The sequence below is a fragment of the Mobula hypostoma genome, chromosome 5 (assembly GCF_963921235.1).
Source record: "Mobula hypostoma chromosome 5, sMobHyp1.1, whole genome shotgun sequence".
Taxonomy (NCBI): domain Eukaryota; kingdom Metazoa; phylum Chordata; class Chondrichthyes; order Myliobatiformes; family Myliobatidae; genus Mobula; species Mobula hypostoma.
Window position 1 is genome coordinate 137,730,159 of NC_086101.1, and position 22,499 is coordinate 137,752,657.

The following is a 22,499-nucleotide window of genomic DNA, read 5'->3' on the forward strand; positions in this document are numbered from 1 at the left end:
CATTTTTTACATGCCTAATAATGTCCTGGAGATGACCGTGAGAGCTTATGTGACTGAGAGGACTTGCTGAAGTTCTGGTAATATACCCAAATGGCCATGAAGTGAGTAGCTCACCATTCTATATATGTTCTGTTTTCAGGTTACACTGGTCTGAAGGATGCCATTGAGAAAGCTGATTTTTCTGAAATTGAAAGGTTGCGGGATTATAAAGAGCTTCTGAGTCGTGTTTCTCAAACAATTGTTTCTAACATAAAACCAAATGATGTTCTTCGATTCATGCCGTGTCTACTAACCAGAGAACATGAAGAAATTAGCAAGGTACTCCTAAACGCTTAAAGGACGTGGGGAAATTGATGGGCAGTAGTTAAGCTTGCCTTCTGATATTGTCTAGGAAATTACTGCTTCATATTTAGGACCTTGCCATATGCGACACAGGTACAAAAATCACAGGAGTATGTAAAGATACAATTTTTTCACATTTTTCAATTTCTTCTGTTAACGGGCCTCAGAACTGGATCTGATTTTTTTTGCATCTCTCTCAGTTCTATTGTTCCAGCTGCCTAACTGTGGAATTCCTTCCCTAATCTGCTTCGTCCGTCTACTTATTTCTTCTTCCTAAACTCTTTTGTTGCCTGAGGCTTTGTCCTTTCTAGTATGTCTCTCTTTGGCACATTTTTTTAAATATAAAATTTAATTTCTTTTTGAGGATCTAGATTGATTGATTGATTTAATTATTGAGGTGCAATGCAGAATAGGCCCTTCTGGCTCTTCAAGCCCAGTAATCATCCAATTTAACCAGAGCATAATAACATAACAATTTACAATGACCAATTAACCTACCAACCGGTACATCTTTGGACTGTGAGAGGAAACCGTAGAACCCAGAGGAAACCCACAGGGAGAATTCCTTATAGGCAGTGGCGGGAATTGAACCCTGGTCGCCTGTATTGTAATACGTTGTGCTAACCACTATGCTACCGTGCCACCTCAGTACCCAATGTCACTGGTGATGCCGACATTTATTGCCCCCAAGGAGTAACTGCTTTGAACCTAAGCAACCTTTCTGCTGATAGGTACTTCCCTGGTGCAATTCGGCAGGTAGTTCAAGGATTTACACCCAGTGACGATGCTTTTAAATCAGGATGATGTGTGGCCAGGAAGGGGACCTGTAAGTGGTCCACCAATGCTCCTGTTGTCCTTTTCTTTCGTAGTAGAAACCACAAGTTTTGGTTTTTTTTGTCAGTGTAATAGCAAATCACTTTGTTGATCCACTGTTGTGTAGCTAATGGTGGTTCATGGGATTCTCATCAAGTGGGCCATCTTGACTTGGGTAGTGTTGAGATACATGATAAAATGATGGAACTGGATTCATCTGGGCAAGTGGAATATATACCACTATATTCCTGACTTGTGCCTTGTAAAAGCTGGGAAAGTTTTCAGCTGTTAGCAAGTGAGTTATTTGCCACAGGGTACCCACCTGTGGCTACAAAACGTATGTGACTGGCCCAGTTGAGTTCCTGATCATGGTGGTAGAGGCACTGAATGTCAAGGATAGTTGGTTAAACTCTCTTTAAGAAAACCATTGCCTGTCATTTCTGTTATGTGAAAGTTACTTACCGTTTCTTAGCCCATGCTTAGATGTTGGCTTGGTCTTGCTGCATGCCAGCACAAGAGGCTTCATTTGTTAAGACTGCCATCAGTTTTGATTCAGTGATGAAAAGTACAGGGCACTGAAAACAGTTGGCCAAGGAATATCCCTAGAGGAACTCTAGGGCTGGGATGTTTGTCTTCCAACAAGGACAATCTTCTTTCTGTGAGGCATGTCCAAACATTGAAATCTGTTCCCTATGATGCCTGGCTCTACCAGGGCTCCTCGATCCCTCATCCAGACAGACGTAGCCTCGGTATTACTGTGGCTCTCACTTCGTGTCTGGGATTCAGTCACTGGTCCACCATCAGATCATGATTGTGGTGAGGTCATGAGGTGAATGGTCTGGGCAAAGCCCAAACAGAGCATCAGCTAGCATGTGAGAGGTGAACCTCAATAGAAAGATAACCAGCCTTTTGTACTGTGTAACCTAGCTGGAGTGCAGCCCGAACCACTTTTCCTTTGTAACATCTCCCAGTCCTTCAGCCCCACTTCTTGTAAATGACCAAATAAAAACGTAGGATACTGACTTGTCAAATGTTTGCACAGGTCTGTGAACGCAGGGGTGACACTGCAGGAGCAGAGGTGTTACTTGAGTGTTTGAGAAGGTCAGATAAACAGCAGTTTTACAAGGAGTTCTGCTTAGCCATGGACAGATGCAACTATGAAGCAGTGATACCCCTTATATCTTCAGACTCTGGTAAGAGCAAAAAGTAACTGGGACACTTGTGATCAATGTCAGAAAGAAGAGTAATGTCAACTAAAAGTATGGGAATGTATTTTTTCCAGTCACTTCGGGAATAGAAAATTAAAGGAACGATTTAATTTAGCTGCTGTAGGATGATGAACTTTGTGCAGACTTTGCACATTTTCCCTGTGACTGCACGGGCTTTTGTTTTGTCCCCTGGTTTCATCAAGTGGAATAGTTAAGGGAGGGGTATGGACATGGCGTAATCGAACAGAGAGGACCGATGGAATTGCTCTGCATTGGTTCAGTAGGCAGATTAGCCTGTGACTTAATGGTTAACTTTTGGGTTAATAGAGAGAGAAACTTCTCAGGTCCAGAACAAAGGGGCAAACTTTTAAAATCAAAGCCATGCCATTCAGGAATAATGTAAGAAAAGTTCTTCACAGAAACAGTGCTGGAAATCCGGTATTTCTGCCCTTTACCCCCAAGAGCCAATGAAATAGGGGATCAATTAGAAAATGTCCGTGGGCCTTCATTGCAAGTCGATTTGAGTACAGCAGGAATCTTGACTTGATGCAGATGTATCGGGCCTTGTTGAGACCCCATCTGGAATTTTGTGCACAGAAAGGATGTTCTTGCCTTGGAGGATTTACAGTGGAAGTTCACTAGTCTGATTCTGGAATGGCAATGCTGATGTATGAGGAGAGATTGGGTTGATTATGCCTGTATTCATTGGGGTTTAGAAGTGTTAGAAGGGATTTTCTAGAGGCCTATAACATTCTAACAAAACTAGACAGATTAGATGCATGGAGGACTTTTCCAGCAGCTGGGAACTCTAGAACAAAAGTTTAAGTTTGTTGCCATAGCTGCTCTGATTATTTACTTACTTATTGCCTGTTACGCCTCTGGCATTTAGGGCAGCAATGAAGGTCCTCCGTCTCTGGCGGTGTCAGAGCTTCCGTCATCATGTCAGTAGCTTCTTCTCGGTTTTCACTACTAACAGTCATGCAATTCCTGGGTGAAGACTCAGGAATACCATCACGCTCAGATGTAGAAAGATACTTCATTGCTGTTTCCATAACAATTTTGTTTTACCAGTCAGGGTTGTTAGCTCTGAACCAAACCCTTGATCCTAGAGGACCAGTGGACCGCTCTTAGTCTGGCCTCTACCCTTTGACCTGTTTGGCATGGGTGACCCTACCAGGAGCCAAAGCATAAAGCCCTCACTCCAGCAGCATAGCTCTCTGGATCATTGAGGCACACACGCCTCCAGACTAAGACAAAGTTCTGGTCCTCGTGCATTCCTGGGGTATAAATGCTGTGAAGGTTTTTGCAGCAGCAGCACAGTACATGACAGACATAAGTTTACATAAAGTTAACTTAAATAAAATTATACATAACTTGCACCAGAAACTAAACTGAAATGAACATAAAGGCATTAGCCCAAGTTTCCAGCTCAGAATACAGGGTAAGAAAGTTCTTCATCAATGGAATGGTGAGCCTGTGGAACTCTCGATCCCAGAGGCAATGGAGCCAAAGTATTGAATATATTTAGGAAATGATCATGGGGTAGAGGGGGAAGTGGGAACAGGGTATTAAAGTCAATGATAAGCCCTAGAAACGGACACAAAGTGCTGGAGGAACTCAACAGACCAGGCAGCACCTATGGAAAGGAGTACAGTCGACGTTTGGGGCCGAGACCCTTCAGTAGGACTCCTGAATGATGAAGGGTCTTGGCCTGAAACGTCAGCTGTACTATTTTCCATAGATGCTGCCTGGTCTGCTGAGCTCCTCCAGCATTTCGTGTGTGTTGCTCAGATTTCCAGCACTTGCAGGTTTTCTCTTGTTAATGACGAGACCTAATTGTGTTGTATGATGGAACAGCCCAAAGGGCCATAGGGTTTATGCCTAATTCTACTTTCTCTTCTTTATCCAATGGGGAAGATGTTCTGCTGACTTTCCATGTGGTTTGGCCAGATCTAGAACAAGACCCTTGACTGCCCTTTGAAATAGCTTTCACTTCAGAGTGCTAGGGTAATCGGGGTGGGCAGTAATTGCTGGCCATGCCAGCTGTGTCATGTCCTGAAACTTGAATTGAAGAGAATTCACCACCATAGTTATTTGGTAAGAACCAAGGTGGGACTATAAAACTGTTGTGTAACTCTTGACTCTTTTCCATAGATGAGGCATCTAACAGCTCTTTAACCATGGAGTCTGTCATCCAGTACTCCGAAGAACCAGAAAATATGGACACTTGTAGTGCACCAGACAACAGTACAGGTAAGTATGAACTCCATTGCTGTTCCAGTGATTGTATGCTGGTGGATTAGCTCCCTGCAGAGGAAGTTTCTGTTTTTTGCCCCAAGCATACCAGTCAGAACCTTGTGACTCCAGGTGTCAACTGCATACCAACATCAATAGCAGTGAAAGCTTAGAAAGGATGTGAAACAAAACATCAACACATGAAGATCTGCATGATTAGGCAGGAGAGCAGATTTTAAGGTGATGAGAATTGTCTGGATGGGAATTCCCAAGCTTAGCACCACAGTATTAAATTTCTGTCCCATCAGGTGTGAAGCGACTGAGAGTACGAGACTCCACCCCCCCCACCCCCCCCCACTCCCCCCCCCCGGGATAGGACGCCAGTCTATCGTGAGGTTAACCCCCAGCATTTGCCGGTACCTATTTTCAGTTGGGTGGACTGGAGCAGTGTCTGGTTAAGTGCCTTGCTCAAAGACACAACATGCTGCCTTGGCTGAGACTCGAACCCACAACCTTCAGATCGTGAGCCCAACACACAGTATTAAATGCCCAGTCTTTAATGATATAATGATTAAATAAGCAGATAATCCAGAGGAAAGAATTAGAGCAGCTCACAGATTTTGGAGGGTTGTCATAGTGCAGATTGTTACAGGAATGGGTGAGGTGGTGTGGTAGGATAAAGAACTATGAGAAGTTTGAAAACAAGGAGAAGAGACTTTAAAATTGTAAAACTCAGCAAGTTTGGGAGAATCTACGTGTGCAAAGATGGATAAATGGGATTGTGCCACTTGGAGTATTCTAGATTTTAATGAAATTATGACCTGAAGTCAAAGGACTAGTGGGAAGATGAAACGTACTTGTGACACTCAGTGAGTTCTGATGATCTAGAACAAGCTGTCTGAATGGGACAGGGAACAAAATTCAACAATATCTTTCAAAGGATGGATAAATTCTTGAAGTAGGAAGAGAAATCAGGAAAAATGTTATAAGTTCCAATTGGAATTAATTGGACTATTCCATCAAAATATGCCCAGAGGCTCAATAGGCTGTATTTCTGCCATCTGTGCTATCATTGTGTGATTTGCCATAGTTTAAAGTGGCTAATGAGTTGTCAAGGAGTAGGTGTCCCTTTATTATTGTTATTGTTGTTGTTAGACTGTAACACACGCAGTATGCGTTTATCAAGACTTGCTTTGCAAGTGTTAAGATTCCACAAACATAAAATGGTGCAGTTTTGTTGAACTAAATGAGTTTTTTCCCCTGTCTAATGTCCCCCGTAACTTAGTATGTAAAAGTTAATATGTAATGAACACATAGATATAAAAGCTGGGGTGGGTTTCATTCTTACACCCAGTCTTTGCTTCCATCAATAGTTCAGATGTTTAGAATCTGAAATTAGAAACCTGAAAAACCACAGTGAAATTGCTCAGTAAACACAAGAGATGCTGGAAATCTTGAGCAGTGCACTGCTGGAGAAACTGAGGAAGCCAGGCAGCATCAATGGAGGGGAATAAACAGTTGATGTTACATGTGTCTGGATAGCATCCAGCCTGATGACATGAGTAATGATTTCTCTGTTGTTGTTAAGCGCCATCGAGTTGGCGTCGACTCATGGCGCCCCTACGGGTAGTTACCCGAAATGAGCTTCGATCCTCGCAAAGGCAGCTCATTGCTGATAATGTTGCATTCATAGCTGTCCTCATTGTGTCCTCATAGTCATAGTCATACTTTATTGATCCCGGGGGAAATTGGTTTTCATTATAGTTGCACCATAAATAATAAATAGTAATAAAACCATAAATAATTAAATAGTAATACGTAAATTATGCCAGGAAATAAGTCCAGGACCAGCCTATTGGCTCAGGCTGTCTGACCCTCCAAGGGAGGAGTTGTAAAGTTTGATGGCCACAGGCAGGAATGACTTCCTATGATGCTCAGTGTTGCATCTCGGTGGAATGAGTCTCTGGCTGAATGTACTCCTGTGCCCAACCAGTACATTATGTAGTGGATGGGAGACATTGTCCAAGATGGCATGCAACTTGGACAGCATCCTCTTTTCAGACACCACCGTGAGAGAGTCCAGTTCCATCTCCACAACATCACTGGCCTTACAAATGAGTTTGTTGATTCTGTTGGTGTCTGCTACCCTCAGCCTGCTGCCCCAGCACACAACAGCAAACATGATCGCACTGGCCACCACAGACTCGTAGAACATCTTCAGCATCGTCCAGCAGATGTTAAAGGACCTGTCTCCTCAGGAAATAGAGATGGCTCTGACCCTTCTTGTAGACAGCCTCAGTGTTCTTTGACCAGTCCAGTTTATTGTCAATTCGTATCCCCAGGTAGTTTTCCTGCCGGAAGTGCCTTGTTGTTAGGGCTACATATCAACAACCGTGCAGTTGAGCAGTTCGTGCAATCTCACGTGATTTCACTGCAGAATCCAGATATTATTATCATCAACAGACAATAACCTAGGTTGGTGCATTGGTCTTGCGGAGCCCCAGGCCGCTCGGGGAGAAGGCAGTGAGCGCTTTTGGCTTCTGGCGTCTGAGAAGGGAGGGGCTGAGTTGGCTCGACTGGAAGCTGGCTGTGTTTTGCTTGATGCGTGAATGTGGTTTGGAACCTGTTGAGGGAAAGAGAGTGGGGAAGAAACGGAAATTGCTGGGAGGGGGTCGTGTGGGTCCGGTAATGGCGGACAAGATAGGAGGCGGGGTTCAGGGAAAGAAAGTGGAGAAGGAGAGGGATAGAGACTTGGGACCAGAGGTAGGCAGCTGGGGAGAGGTGGATTATTGTGAAGGGAGAAATAAAGGGAATGAAGAGGTAGTGAGGGGTCGGATGAATAAAAACCAAGACAAAGGGAATAAAAGAGTAAGAAATGATAGTGGAGAAAGCTCTGAAAGTGAGGAAGATGAACAAGCTCAGAGAGGAGGGGTTGTCATAATTAGGTTTAATGAGAAGGCTCAGGGACATATGAAGAAAATTAACCCGTTTGTGCTAACAACAACTCTGACAAATAAGATAGGGGAAATAGTATTTGCAAAAGTCCTTAATGATGGCAACTTATTGGTAAGATGTGCGAATGAGGAACAACTTGAGAAAGCATTCAAGCTGAAAGAGATAGGAAAATGCAAGGTGGAATACATTGGGAGGGTGGGAGCACAAAACAGTGGTTGTAAAGGAGTGATCACGGGGGTACCAATGAGTATAAATATGGAGGCGATAAAGAGGAATATCAAAGGAGGGAAAGTAATGAATGTTCAAAGACTGAAAACAACAAAGGAGGGAGTGAAAAAGGAAAGTGAATCAATATTGATTGCATTTGAAGAAGAAAGAGTGCCAAGGAAGGTGTTCCTGGGTTTCATGAGTTACCCAGTAAGGGTGTATGTGCCAAAGCCATTGAGGTGCTATAATTGTCAAAGGTTTGGACACGTGGCTAAAAACTGTAAAAGGCAGAGGAGATGTGCTAGATGTGGGGGTGATCATGAATATGGAAAGTGCGAAACAGAAGTTCAACCAAAATGCTGCAATTGTGGAGGAGCTCATAATGTTGCATATAGTGGGTATGAGGTTGTGAGACGGGAGACTAAAATTCAAGAAATAAGAGTGAAAAGAAAGATCAATTATGCAGAAGCTGTAAGAATGTCAAGAGAACAGAATAATGCTCCTAATGAACAGGGAGCAATAGGGATACGAGAGATGCAACAAAGAACAAATGACAGGATTTATGTAGACAAAAAGGCTCTAGTAACATTCATTGCAGGAGTGATTAATAGTACGGCTGAGGTAAAGTCAAAAAGTAACAAAATTCAGCTGGTGGTAAAAGCAGCAGTAAACCATTTAGGGTTAGTAGGACTGACATGGGAAGAAGTGAGGGAGAACCTCAGTAATCAGTCAAGCCAGGAAGTGTCATGTGTTGGTTAATACTAATTATGGTGATTCTTTTACAATGGAATGCAAGGAGCTTACTGGCCAATAGCCAGGAATTCAAGCACTTTATTAAAGAAATGGTTGTAAAACCGGATGTAGTGTGTATTCAGGAAACTTGGTTGAAACCAACTTTAGACTTTGTGGTATATGGGTATACAATGATAAGGAAAGATAGAAATCTAGGGGGAGGAGGGGGTTGTGCTATGTTAATCAAGCAAGGTATACCATATAGGGTACTGGAAAAAGGAGATGATCAGGAATACATAGTGGTGGAAGTGTGGGAGAGAGGGGAGGGAGTGGTTATAATTAACTACTACAATCCATGTAAAAGGTTGGATTTGGACAGCCTATTAAAGATACAAGGACAAAACAGACATAAAGTAGTGTGGTGTGCAGATTTCAATGCTCATAGCACAATATAGGGGGATCAGATTACAGATCCAAATGGAAAGGTAATTGAAGATTTGATGGAAGAAAGGGATTTGGTGTGTATGAATGATGGTAGCGGCACAAGGATAGATATAACAACAGGAACTGAGTCAGTGTTAGATATTACGTTAGTGTCTAATACCTTGGCTGGCATTAGTAACTGGGGAGTTTGGACTGCTTCAACAGTAGGCAGTGATCACTACCCAGTTTTGTGTTCAGTGGGTGAAAGAGTTGAAGTAAGACCAGGTGGCGGAACCCCAAAGTGGGTGTTTGAAAAAGCTGATTGGGGTAAGTTCCAGAAGTTGAGTGAAGAAGGGTTGACAAAGATTGATATTTCTGGAAATGTAGATGAATTAAACAGTCAGGTGACTTCAGCAATTATCATGGCAGCAGAAGGATCTATACCTAGGAGTAAAAATAGGATGAATAGAAAACTGGTACCATGGTGAACAGAGGAATGTTGTCAGGCTGTAAAAAAACAGAAATAGAGCATTCAGGCTAGTTAAAAGAACCCATAATATGCAGCATTTGGTTCAATATAAGAAAGCACAGGCAGTGGTGAGAAGAACTGTACGTCAAGCTAAAAGGGCAAGTTGGAGGAGTTTTTGCGACAAGGGAGGAAGAACAACACCTGTGGGAGAGATATGGGGAATGATTAAGAGGATGGGAGGAGATAGAAGGGAATGGAAATATCCACTAATGATATCTGAGGAGGAAACTGCAGTCTCCAGTAGGGATAAGGCTGAGGTCATGGCCAAGTCATTTGTACTGATACACAGTTCAGAAAATTTGTCTGAAGAAGGGAGAAGAAGAAGGGAAAGAATAATGAGCCAACACCCAGGTGTGTTAAGCAGGAGGGAAGGAACAGATGATATAATTGATGATCCATTTACATTAGCAGAAATGGTGAGAGCAATAAAGAGATTGAGACCAACCTCCCCAGGGAAAGATCTGATATGCTCTGTGATGCTAAAAAATCAAGGAGAAGGAGCGCTCTTGAAGTTGCTGCATTTTTATAACAGAGTGTGGGAGGAGGGAAGATTACCAAGTACATGGAAAGAAGCAGTAGTAATTCCAATAAGGAAGCCTGGCAAGGATCTGTCAAAACCCACTAGCTACAGACCAATTGCATTAACATCAAGTATATGTAAGATAATGGAAAGGATGATAACAGAAAGGTTATCATATGAGCTTGAGAAAAGGGGAATGCTGGCAAGTTATCAGAGTGGTTTTAGAAAGGGAAGGAATTCCATGGACTCAGTGATTATGTTAGGGACTGAAATAAGGAAGGCCCAGGCAAATAGAGAGTCAGTAGTGGCAGTGTTCTTTGACATTGAAAAGCCTATGATATGATGTGGAAGGAAGGATTATTAATTAAACTGCACAAGATGGGGGTTGGTGGGAGAGTTTTTAATTGGATTAAAGATTTTTTGTTTGGTAGAAAAATTCAAATTCGGATTAGATCAGAATTATCAAAACAGTACATAGTGGAAAATGGCACACCTCAAGGTAGTGTGATTAGCCCGTTACTTTTCATCATTATGATCAATGATGTCTTCACAAAGGTACCAGTGGATATAGGTAGGTCACTGTTTGCGGATGATAGGGCCTTGTGGAAAAGAGGCAGGAACATGGACCATATAATCAGGAAACTACAAGAAGCAATTGATGAAGTGGTGGAGTGGGGTTATGATTGGGGATGTAGATTTTCAGTAGATAAAACTCAAACTGTATTTTTTACCAGGAAAAGGGTTGAGGTAGGGAAGAAGTTGAAGATGTATGGGGTTGAATTAGAAAAGGTTGCATCATTTAAATTTCTGGGAGTTATATTTGATTCACGATTAACATGGGCAGATCATATCAGGAAAGTTGAGGAGAAATGTAAAAAAGTAATAAATGTGATGAGATGTTTGACTGGTAGGGAATGGGGAGCAAGTTGTTCAGCTTTGAAGAGAATGTATGTGGCTTTAGTGAGATCTGTATTGGATTATGGAAATATAGTATATGGATCAGCAGCTAGGTCTCTTATAAGGAAACTGGATATGATTCAGGCTCAGGCCTTGAGGATGTGCAGTGGGGCTTTTAAAACGTCACCAGTGTCAGCCCTACAGGTAGAAATGGGAATAATGCCTTTGGAACTAAGAAGGATGCAACTGATGGCAAACTACTGGGCTAACTTGCAGGGGCACAATGATTCTCACCCTACTAAAGGAGTGTTGCAGGAGTGCTGGGAAAATGGGAGGTTTCAGAGGGATACCTTTAGTCGGGTAGGGAATGATATCGCGAAAGAATGTGGAGTGTTTGATCTAAGGATAATTCCTTCAGTAGTTTATCTGGTTGTAGCTCCATGGAAGCTTGTATGGCCTGACATAGACTGGCATTTGTTAGAGGTAAAAAGGAAAGAAAGATATAAAACAGATTTGGTAAATGCATTTAACTGTCATGTGATGGAAAAGTATAGTGATTATACTCACATTTATACAGATGGTGCGAAGGAACCTGAAACAGGAGTGACAGGGTTTGGGGTGGTAATACCAGCAAAAGAAATTGGAATCAGCAGAAAAGCATCTAATAAGTTAGAGGTGTTTACAGTGGAGATGCTGGCAGTGTTGGTTGCATTGCAATGGGTGCAGAAAGCCAGACAAGCTTTGATATGTTCAGATTCATCCTCCGTTCTAGCAAGTTTAAGGTCTTTTCACACAAACAGTCGGCAAGATGTACTTTATGAAATCCTTCAGTTAGTTACAAGAATTGCAAATCAGGGAGGTCAGGTAAAATTTCTATGGGTTCCAGCACATGTAGGGGTGAAGGGGAATGAGAGGGTGGATGAGTTGGCAAAGAGGGCGTTAAAGAAAGAAAATGTGGAAATGCACATTAGTATCAGTAAAGCAGAGGTTAAGTGTGTAATCTGGGAAAAAGTCAACCAAATGTGGCAAGAAAGATGGGACAGGGAGGCATTTATATCAAATACAAAAGAGTGTTGCAGTTACTAGGGTAGGTAATGGAAACAGAAGAGAGGAAACTGTGTGGACTAGGTTAAGGCTGGGGCATTAAACAAAACATTGAAAATGATAGGGAAACACCAGACAGGATTGTGTGAGGAATGTCAGGAAGAGGAGTCAGTAGAACATGTAGTTCTGAGTTGCAGGAAGTATGGGATACAGAGAGAGATGATGAGAAATAAATTAAGGGAGTTGGGGATGCAGGAATTCACATTAAAAGGGTTGCTGGGCATGGGTGAGAGAGCACAAGTCCGGGTATTTTTAGCGTTTTTAAGGGGTACAGGGGTTTTCTATAGAATATGACGAATAAACAGGAATAGGATACTAGGATGGTCAAAGATGGGAGGGTGAAGTGTAGGTTTGTATATATGTGTGTGTGTGTGTGTGTGTGTGTGTGTGTGTGCGCGCGTGAGTGCGCGCGATTGGGTGAAGGAATTTAGAATGTATGTCTAGTGCACATTCCGGAGCAGAGGGTGGTGGTAATGCACCATTAAGCTGGATGCCAACCGCCGTAAAACAAGATACAGACAGACAGACAGTATCCCTAGGTATTTGTAATTCTCCACCATGTCCACACTGACCCCCCCCCCCGGATGGAAACAGGGGTCACCGGTGCCTTAGCTCTCCTCAGGTCTACCACCAACTCCTTAGTCTTTTTCACATTAAACTGCAGATAATTCTGCTCACACCATGTGACAAAGTTTCCTACCGTAGCCCTGTACTCAGCCTCACCTTCCTTGCTGATGCATCCAACTATGGCAGAGTCATCCGAAAACTTCTGAAGATGACAAGACTCTGTGTGGTAGTTGAAGTCCGAGGTGTAAATGGTGAAGAGAAAGGGAGACAAGACAGTCCCCTGTGGAGCCCCAGTGCTGCTGATCACTCTGTCGGACACACAGTGTTGCAAGCACACGTACTGTGGTCTGCCAGTCAAGTAATCAAGAATCCATGATACCAGGGAAGCATCCACCTGCATCGCTGTCAGCTTCTCCCCCAGCAGAGCAGGGCGGATGGTGTTGAACGCACTGGAGAAGTCAAAAAACATGACCCTCACAGTGCTCCCTGGCTTGTCCAGGTGGGCGTAGACACGGTTCAGCAGGTAGACGATGGCATCCTCAACTCCTAGTCGGGGTTGGTAGGCGAACTGGAGGGGATCTAAGTGTGGCCTGACCATAGGCTGGAGCAGCTCCAGAACAAGTCTCTCCAGGGTCTTCATGATGTGGGAGGTCAATGCCACCGGTCTGTAGTCACTGAGGCCGCTGGGGCGCGGCGTTCCATCCGATTGGTGACCTTCCTCTCTTCCATTGTCCTTCCACCTTGCCGAGCATGACATCCTTTCCAGGGAGCTGTTTCTTTGCATGATGTGCCCAAAGTAAGATAGATTGAGTCTTGTCATTTGAGCCTCCAGAGGGAGACATGGTTTGATCTCGTTGAGGACTGATTTGTTTGTTCTGTGAGAGGTCCACGAGATGCATAGTATTTTTGCCCAGCACCACAGTTCAAAGACATCAATATGCTTCCTGTCCTCCTTCTTTTCCTTTCAACTTTAGCATCCATATAATGTCGTTGAGAAGACCATTGCTTGCACAAGTCGAATCTTTGTATGTAGAGACAGACTCCTGTTACTGGGGACCTTCTCTAAGTTCTTCTTGGCCGCTCTGCCAAGGATGATTCTTCGTTGGATTTCCTAACTGCTTACCACTTCGGTGTTAATCATTGATCGCACCAAGTAAGTTGAAAGTGTCAACCACTTCAATTTCCTCTCCATCGAGATTGAAATTGGTTGTGCTGCCAGTAGTCATAATCTTAGTCTTCTTTGGGTTAGGGTACAGACCCATCTTGAGGCTATGTTCCTTGTTGCTGATTAGCAGTTGCTTCAGGTCTTCTTCGTTTTCAGCCAGTATTGTCGTGTCATCAGCATAACGAAGGTTATTGAGGATTCTGCCACCAAGTCTCACCCCTCGATTCTCCTCATATACTCCTGCTTCTCTACAGATTTGTTTAAACGGGCAGGGGGAGAGAATACAGCCTTATCATACCCCATTACGGAAGCTGAACCATTCTGTTTCTCCTCGTCTCGTTGGAACTTCTGCTGCTTGATTGATGTAAAGATTGCACATAAAAACGATCAAATGTTCTGGTACAGCCATGCGTCTTAACATGATCCATAATTTGTCGTGACTGACGCAGTTGAAAACCTTGCTGTAGTCAATAAAGCACATATAGATGTTCTTCTAGTATTTTTTTTGTCATCTCGAGAATCCATCTCACATCTGCAATGATATATCTTGTTCCCCTTCCTTTCCTGAAACCTGTTGCATTTCAGGAGGCTTCTGCTCTAAATAAGGTTGAGGTCTTTTCTGAATGATCTTTAGTAAAAAATCTTGCTGGTGTGAGAAATGAAGGGGGTTGTTTGATAATTTTCACACTCTTTCGGATCACCTTTCTTCAATTGGTAAAAACGCTGATTTCCTCCATTCACTTGGCCATGATGTTGTCATCCCGATCAGCTGACAGAGAGTCACCGGTATTACAGCAGATGCATCTGGTTTGAAGCTGATTGATTTCATCTGGAATTCCATCAACACCAGGTGCTTTGTTCTTCGGTAGGGGAACAAGTTCTGCTTCAACTTCTTCCTTCATCATCAGCTCCTGATTGTAGATGTAGCATAATATTCCTGATCCAGTTGATCTTTCTGGTGTAATGACTCACAGTATTCCTTCCATCACTGTTCGATCTTTTCAGATTCATTGAGCATGGCACCTTGTGCATCTTTCAGCATTCCCACGTGAGGCTGGAATTTTCTCTTCCATTCTCGTAGCTTTAAGAAGACTGATCTTGTCCTTCCTTTCTTATTTTCTGTTTCTACTCCTCACACAAGTTATTGTCACAGCTTTCTTTGTCTCACCTAGTGGACCGTTGGAAAGCTCGATTGACAACTGTGACTGCTGCCCTTTTCTCGTTCACTTTGGCTTCTTTCCTGTGCAATTTCAGGAGTTTCTTCACTCATCCATTTTGGTCTCCACTGCTTTTTTGCCTTTTCACACTCTTTGTGTACAGTATTCTTGATACTTTCCTACAATCTCCCTGGTGTCCTATCGGTTGTGTTTAAAGCAGTGAAACGATTGTTCAGGCCGTCTTTGAGTTCTGGTGGAATATTTTAAAGATCACATTTTTCTACTCTAGTGAAAGGCTTGCGCTTCCTCAACTTTACTTTGAGCTTGCATATTAGCGGTTGGTGGTCTGAGCCACAGTCAGCTCCAGGTTTTGTTTTCGTCGACTTTTCCATCACTGACTTCCACAGATAAAATCTTTTTGGTTTCTGTGTATGCAGTTGGGAGAGATCCAAGTGTACAGTCTGCACCAGTGTCATTGGAAAAACGTGTTTGAGATGAACAAGTTGTTGGTTTTGCAGAAGTCGACTAAATGTCCAGCTTCATTTCTGGTACCCAGTCCATATTTTCCGACAACTTGACTATCCTTTCCACTCCCAACTTTTACATTCCAATCTTGGTTGCATGTTCCATCAAGTTCAGCCTGCACTTACTCATAGAAGTGATCTGCTTCATCTTCCTCTGCAACTGTTGTTGGTGCATATATTTGTAGGATGGTAATCTTGATAGCTCTTCCTCATGGAGGAATTGAAATTAGGTGATCACTGAGTGCATTGTATTTCAGTACAGTTCCAGCCTGTTTCTCCTTGACTATGAATGCAACGACATTCTTCTTGTAGTTGTTATTTCTGGGAAAGTATATCCAGTGTTGATCGGATTGAAAGTGTCCCATGCCAGTCCACTACAGCTTGTTGATTCCAAGTCAGTCTATTTGCAAGTGTGCCATGTAATCTTTCACCATCTCCAGCTCTCCTTGATTCATACTGTGTACATTCCACGTGCCTAAAATCTGTGCAGCCTCTGACGTTCATTTGTGTCCAGGAATGTCAGCAATTGAAGGCTTTATTCCAACTGCATCAATCATCTTGACTGTACTCTGAGATTTGTGTTCATCTTCCAGCACTATATCATATTTTATTTTTGTTTTACTGTAGTTGTCAGTCGGGTTTTCGTGACAAAATACAAAAGTAGATTGCCTGGCCTTTCTTCCGCACAGATACAGCTGCTGCCCGGGTGGGTGGTTTGTCTTAGTCTGAGACCTGTCCATCATGGGAGACCCCGCCCGTAGATGCACCACCGATGGCTTAGCTCTCAGTATCATGGGTGCACGCAAGCCCTCGCAGCACAACATGCCGACAAACCATGCGAAGGATGGTTTCCCTATCATCCCATAATTTCCTTCTCCCTCCTCTCTTTTTCCATTCTGCATACCCTCTCACCCCTTCCTTTCTTCTCAGCTGCCATCACCTCCCTCTGGTTCCCCTCTTCCTTCCCCTTCTTACATAGTCCACTATCCTCTCCTATTAGGTTATGACTTCTTCACCTATCTCTTACATCTTCCACGTAGTCCTCACAGCTTCTTACTTCATCCCCCTTTCCCCAGCCACCCTCCTTTCCCCCTTTCCCCAGCCACCCTCCTTTCTCCCTCAACTGGTTTCACCTATCACCTTCTAGCTTTTGCTTCTCCTCTCCCCCCCCCCATGTTGTTAATCTGGGTTCTGCTGCCCTCCCCCTTCCTTTCCAGTCCTGATGAAGAACCTTAGCCCAAATCATTAACTGCTAGTTCCTCTTCACGGTTGCTGCCTGACTTGTTGAGTTCCTCCAGCGATTTGTGTCTGTTACTGAAAACGAATGATAATGGAAAAATGGAGTAAAAAGTTGAGAAATTGCCAGCAACTGCTATTGTAGAAACAGGGCCAGACTACGGTCTGAAAAGGTGGAGACTGTCACAAAAGGCTGTTGTGTGCATAATCAAAAGATAATGTCCTTTCTCTTCAGCTTCATTTGAGCTCCATTAGAACATCATCGCTGTCATTGAAATGGTGATTATAATCGATACCTGGACCCAGCTTGAAGCCCGAGGAGAGGCTATTCGTCATATACACCGGGACAGCACTAGACCCTTCTTTCATGTTTACGAGCTTGTTTCTTTCTTGACAGAGGAATGTCCACCCGGAAAAATTAGGGAAAATGATTAGATTGTATGGATAGTGTGGTTTGACCTTCACTGTAACATGGGATGAGGCTGCTTATAAAATATAAGAATATATATTTTAAAATCTAAGAATGTTGCAAGCAGCAGGTCAAGCACATTTGTGGACTAAAGGGAACCCTTTATCAGATAAGGAAAGCACCCCTGGCTGATTCACGCCGTTCCTTGTGGCTAATAGGTCCTCCGCCACATGATATGAGTACCTCACTGTGCCAGATTTGTAAGATTTCCTGGATGAGTAAAAAATATATATATTGTAAACCCTGGCTACTGCGATAACCTCTTTGGGAAATTTGGGGTTCTGGAGCTCATCTAAGAGACCATCCAAATTCTGATCCATATGGAAACTTTTAATTTTGGTTGAGGCTACCTGAAGCAGGACAAGACAGCATGTGTATAATCCCTTGTATTTTTACAGAAGGTGTAAGCTAGTGTTCTGAAATTGAAATGATCCTCCTTGATAAATAACTTATTATGTTTTGTTCTTTTTTATATAGAAAACTATAGCCAACAAAATTCAGATGCCACTAAACATTTAGAATTGAGAGCTTATCAAGTGGAGCTGGCAGAATCTGCAGTAGCAGGAGACAACACCATCATTTGTGCTCCTACAGGTACAAGAGAATCAATAACATTATCTGAATGTCACGCATCTTGTATGCCATTCTATTTAATATTTCAAGTTCAGTTTATTGTCATTCAACATATTCATGAATACTGCCAAACGAAACAACGTTCCTCCAGACCAGGTGCACAACACAGAATATATAACTCGCACACAACACATAAAGTAACATTAATTAACAAATAAAGATATAGTCCAGAAAATTGACGTTTACTATAAGCATTCAGCATTGACATTTGCACCTTGGACAGATTAATGGGGTCCTGACCTCGCGAATTCGTGCTGTAACACATTCTGCTAATAGATGCTCATTTTCTAAAATCCATCCTTATCTGTCATCTTAATATGGCCATTGCCAAACTTTGTTTGATAACATACATGTTGGGGACCTGGGACTGTTTGTAATATGTTAAGGGTGTAATTTAAGTGAATATGTAGTGAAGGACTGATTACAGAGTGCATCAAGACATCTACCACATCTTAAGAGTTTTATTTTTACTTGAACTTCTGAAAGTTGAAATTGTTTCATGGAATGCAGTAAGTATCATAAAGAATGATTGTTAACACATTTCTTAAAATTGATGTTTTTCTCCCTGTGGCTGAGGGGTGCCACGGCTACAGCGTTTCACTCAAAGTAAATTTATTATCAAAGTACACCTATGTCACCATGTACAACACTGACATTCCTTTCCTTGCAGGCATACTTAATAAATCAAATAACCGTAACAGAATCAATGAAAGACCGCACCAAGAGGGTGGGCAAAGAGCATGCAAAATGCAGCAAAGAGTGCAAATACAAGATGAAAGTAAAAAATGAAATAATAATTAATAATAATAAATAAATAAGCAAAATTACTGAGAACATGAGATGAAGAGTCTTTGAAAGCGAGTCCTCAGGTTTTGGAACCAGTTCAGTGATGGGGCAAATAAACTTGAGTGACGTTACCCCTTTGGTTCAAGAGCCTGATGGTTGAGGGGTAATAACTTCTCTAGAAGCGGGTAGTGTTGGTTAAGAACATAAGAAATAGGAGCAGGAATAGGCCATCCGGCCCATCAAGCCTGCCCCGCCATTCAATAAGATCATGGCTGATCTCTCTGTAAACTCAGCTCCATCTACTTGACTTTTCCCCATAATCCTTAATTCACTTACTGTGTAAAAACCTATCTAACTGTTTCTTAAATGTACTTAGTGAGGAAGCCTCAACTGCTTCCTGGGCAGAGAATTCCACAGATTCACCACACTCTGGGGAAAAATAGTTTCTCCTGATCTCCGTCCTAAATCTTCTCCCCCGAATCTTGAGGCAATGTCCCCTAGTTCTAGTCTCACCTACCAATGGAAACAACTTTCCTACTTCTATCTTATCTATCCCTTGCAAAATTTTATATGTTTCTATAAGATCCCCTCTCATTCTTCTGAACTCCCAGATGACTCAATCGCTCCTCATAGGTTAACCCCTTCATCCTTGGAATCAACCTGGTGAACCTCCTCTACACTGCCTCCAAAGCCAGTATATCCTTCCTTAAGTACGGAGATCAGAACTGCACACAGTACACCAGGTGCGGCCTCACCTGTAGCCTGTATAGTTGCAGCATGACCTCCCTGCTCTTGAGTTCAATCCCTCTAGCAGTGAAGGCCACATTCCATTTGCATTCTCAATAACCTGTTGTACCTGCAAGCCAACTTTTTGGAATTCATGAACAAGCACTCCCAAGTCCCTCTGCACAACAGCGTTCTGAGACTCCTGTACCTTCTTCCTGATGGCAGCCGCGAGAAGAGAGCATGCCCTGGACAGCTGGTGTCCTTGATGATGGACGCTGCTTTTCTGTGACTGTACTCCATGCAAATGTGCTTAATGGTGGGGAGGGCTTTAACAGGACTGTAGCCATTACCCTTTGTAGGATTTTCCATCCAAGGGCATTAGTGATTCCATACCAACCCGTGATGTAACCAGTTGATATCCTCTCCCTCACACATCCATAGAAGTTGTCAAAGTTTTGGATACCATGCCAGATCTTCACAAACTTCTAAGAAAGTAGAGGCACTGCTGTACTTCATTTGTAATTGCCCTTACATGCTGGGCCCAGGAGAGATCCTCTGAAACGATAACATCGAGGAATTTAAAGTTTTCAATGTCAGCAAGTTCAAGGAGCTGATTATTGATTTTAGGAGGGGGAAACCAGATGTCCATGAGCCATTCCTCATTGGGGAATTGGAGGTGGAGAGGGTCAGCAACTTTAAATCCCTCAGCCATCAGGCTCTTGAACCAGAGGAGATAACTTCACTCGCTCCATCACTGAAATGTTTCCACACGTATGGACTTACATTCAAGGACTCTTCAACTCATATTCTCGATATTTATTGCTTATCTATTTTATTTTTTGTTTACCTTTTCCCATCTCAAGCTGGTAAAACCTGAGGAACAGGTGTGGCCAAGCACACTCATTTGTCAATTGCTAGGATCTTTCGGACCAGTCTAGTGGTGCCTAGTATTGTGGCTTTCTGAAGATTTACATAGATCTTACTTTGTAGACCAATTTGTTTAATGCTATTGTGTAGTGCCTTTGGGATGATACCAGTTGTTGAAATCACTATCAGGACAGTATATACCTTGTTCATGTTCCAAAGTCTTTTGATTTCCTCTTTTAATTCAGCATATTTCTGATGTTTTTCTTTCTTTTTGTATTTGCAGTTTGTTGTCTTTTGCGCTTTGGTTGTTTGTCCGCCGCTTTCATTGTTGCCATTCTGTTTCTTGTATTTTCTGTGAATGCCCACATGAAAATTAACCTCAGGGGAGTATATAGTGATATATAGAGACCTTGATAATAAATTTGCTTTGAACTTTGTATGGTTTACTGGCTGCGGTACTGGGTAAATTGGATAGCTGTCCTGCTCAGAGTCCTTGAAACCAAACTTTTACAAAATTTTGTGGTATGGACAATGTTGGGAAAGCTGCCATTTGTCGCCCATCCCTCAATACCCCTGAGCAGCCATTTTGTTGGAGCGACCATATTGGGGTATTTATGGAGCATTTATAGGCCAGTCCTGAAAAGGAGAGATTTCTTTTTGAAATGATGCCAGAGGAAGGCATTTACTCTGCAACTTTATTGCTGTTTTAGATAATGAAAGGCAATCATGCATACAGTATAAGAAACAGAACTGAGAGTCACACTCAACTGGGATAATGATTGTGTCTTCTTAACTGGGAGTGTTTCTTCAGGCCCTTCCAACATATCCACTATCAGTTCTCTCCAAGACTTGCAAATTTAGTCATTGCTGTATGCATGTGGAATTCTTTGCTGTAATTCTGGAAGAACCTGCCCAGAGGCTCAGTGGGGAGGAGATTGTCACTGGCCCTTATCAATAAACGAAGTATATGACTCACATGTTTGCATGAGAGTGTGGCCACGCTGGAAAGGTGGCTCAGCCAGCATCTCTGGTGGGAAAGGACAGGCAGCACTAAGAGCTTCCTTTCTGATAGTTCCTCCAGCATTTTGTTTTGTGCTCCGGACTCTAACCAAGAATAGTGTTCAGATGAAATAAAAGTCTTTTTCCATTACTTTCTGAAGGGTCTGGGAAAACTATTGTTGCCCTGCACATTGCTGAAAGCCATCTCATGGAGAGTTTTGAAGGGGAGAAGCGTAAAGTTGCCTTCATGGCTACAACGGTTCCTATCTTTCAGCAGCAGTTGGAATTGTTTAAAAATCACTTCAAGAACACCAGGTATGACTAGAAATGGCCACATCTCAACAGCTTGTTGATTGATGTATCCCTTGTTTCTCCTTTTCTGTTTTGACTGTAAATACTTTCCCATTATGTTGGCAAAGAACATAAAGCCTGGACTACACTCAGATCCCGTTTAACACTGAGGATGCGTACCTGGGAGGTGGAGCACTATGTAAATCAGCGCTATGCGGTGTCATAACATTATGTAAATGGACATGTATGCCTTTCAAAAAATCAAACACAAGATATGTGCTATATTATTTTATGTATATATGGTAATTGGCGGAGTAACACACAGGCAAGTAGGCCTAACCAGGACATCAGTTGGGCAGCAACACATCACAGCAGCTGCAGAGGGAAATGGGTGCTGGTCACATCTTAGAGAAGGGACCATGGTGTGGGTCCTCTGACTTTAGTTCTTTTACTAGTAGGCATTGAGATTTGACTGCCTTTTCTTAAGTTTCCTTTCAGGAAGCAGTTCTCGGTCGCAGGAAATCACGTCGAGAACACCTCTTATTGCTTATTGCTTCACTGCCAGTCAGGGTCATTATTGATGAACTGGTCCATGATTTGTGTGATTGTGGTGATGCTGAGGAATTTTGTGGTGAGGTTTCGTTGTGTGATAGGGGTGGTGATGGGAAATTTTGTGGTGAGGTTTCTTGCTGGTGTTTCATCCACATTGAAGACAAGCTTGGGAGAATATTCAATCTTTTCGATTATGGCCTTTAGTGTTGCAGGAAAATCCTGGGCTGCCTTGCTGTCTGCACTCACCGCTCCACCAGAGATACATATGCTATGTAGGTTACTGGACTGTTTAAATCTATCAAACCAGCCTCCTCTGGCTAAGAATATTACCGACGTATCTTGTTCACCAGCTTTGAAATGCCATACCACTTGCAGTTTCACATCCATGCTACTGCTTTTCCTAGACACCTTAGATGTATACAGAAGTTGCAAGCCATTTTTCAGACACTAAGGGTGAAAAAATAGAATAAATTGGCAGGGGAGCAAAATCATTTCCACATGCAGGGGAGGCAGAGGATAAACTTATACATGATTGGCTGTGAGAGGCTCAGAGTGTATGTAA

The 22,499-nt window shown here is 42.7% G+C and overlaps 1 protein-coding gene across 2 annotated transcripts in view; it reads left to right on the top strand.

Moving 5' to 3' along the window:
* Positions 1-22,499, top strand: part of rigi (RNA sensor RIG-I) — a 71,444-nt gene that overhangs the window by 4,829 nt on the left and 44,116 nt on the right. For both annotated transcript variants that reach the window (XM_063049000.1, XM_063048999.1), the window contains exons 3-7: positions 140-318; positions 2,198-2,348; positions 4,518-4,616; positions 17,561-17,677; positions 21,256-21,409. In XM_063049000.1, coding sequence (XP_062905070.1) covers positions 140-318; positions 2,198-2,348; positions 4,518-4,616; positions 17,561-17,677; positions 21,256-21,409 — 700 coding nt within the window. The remainder of the gene's footprint in view (positions 1-139; positions 319-2,197; positions 2,349-4,517; positions 4,617-17,560; positions 17,678-21,255; positions 21,410-22,499) is intronic.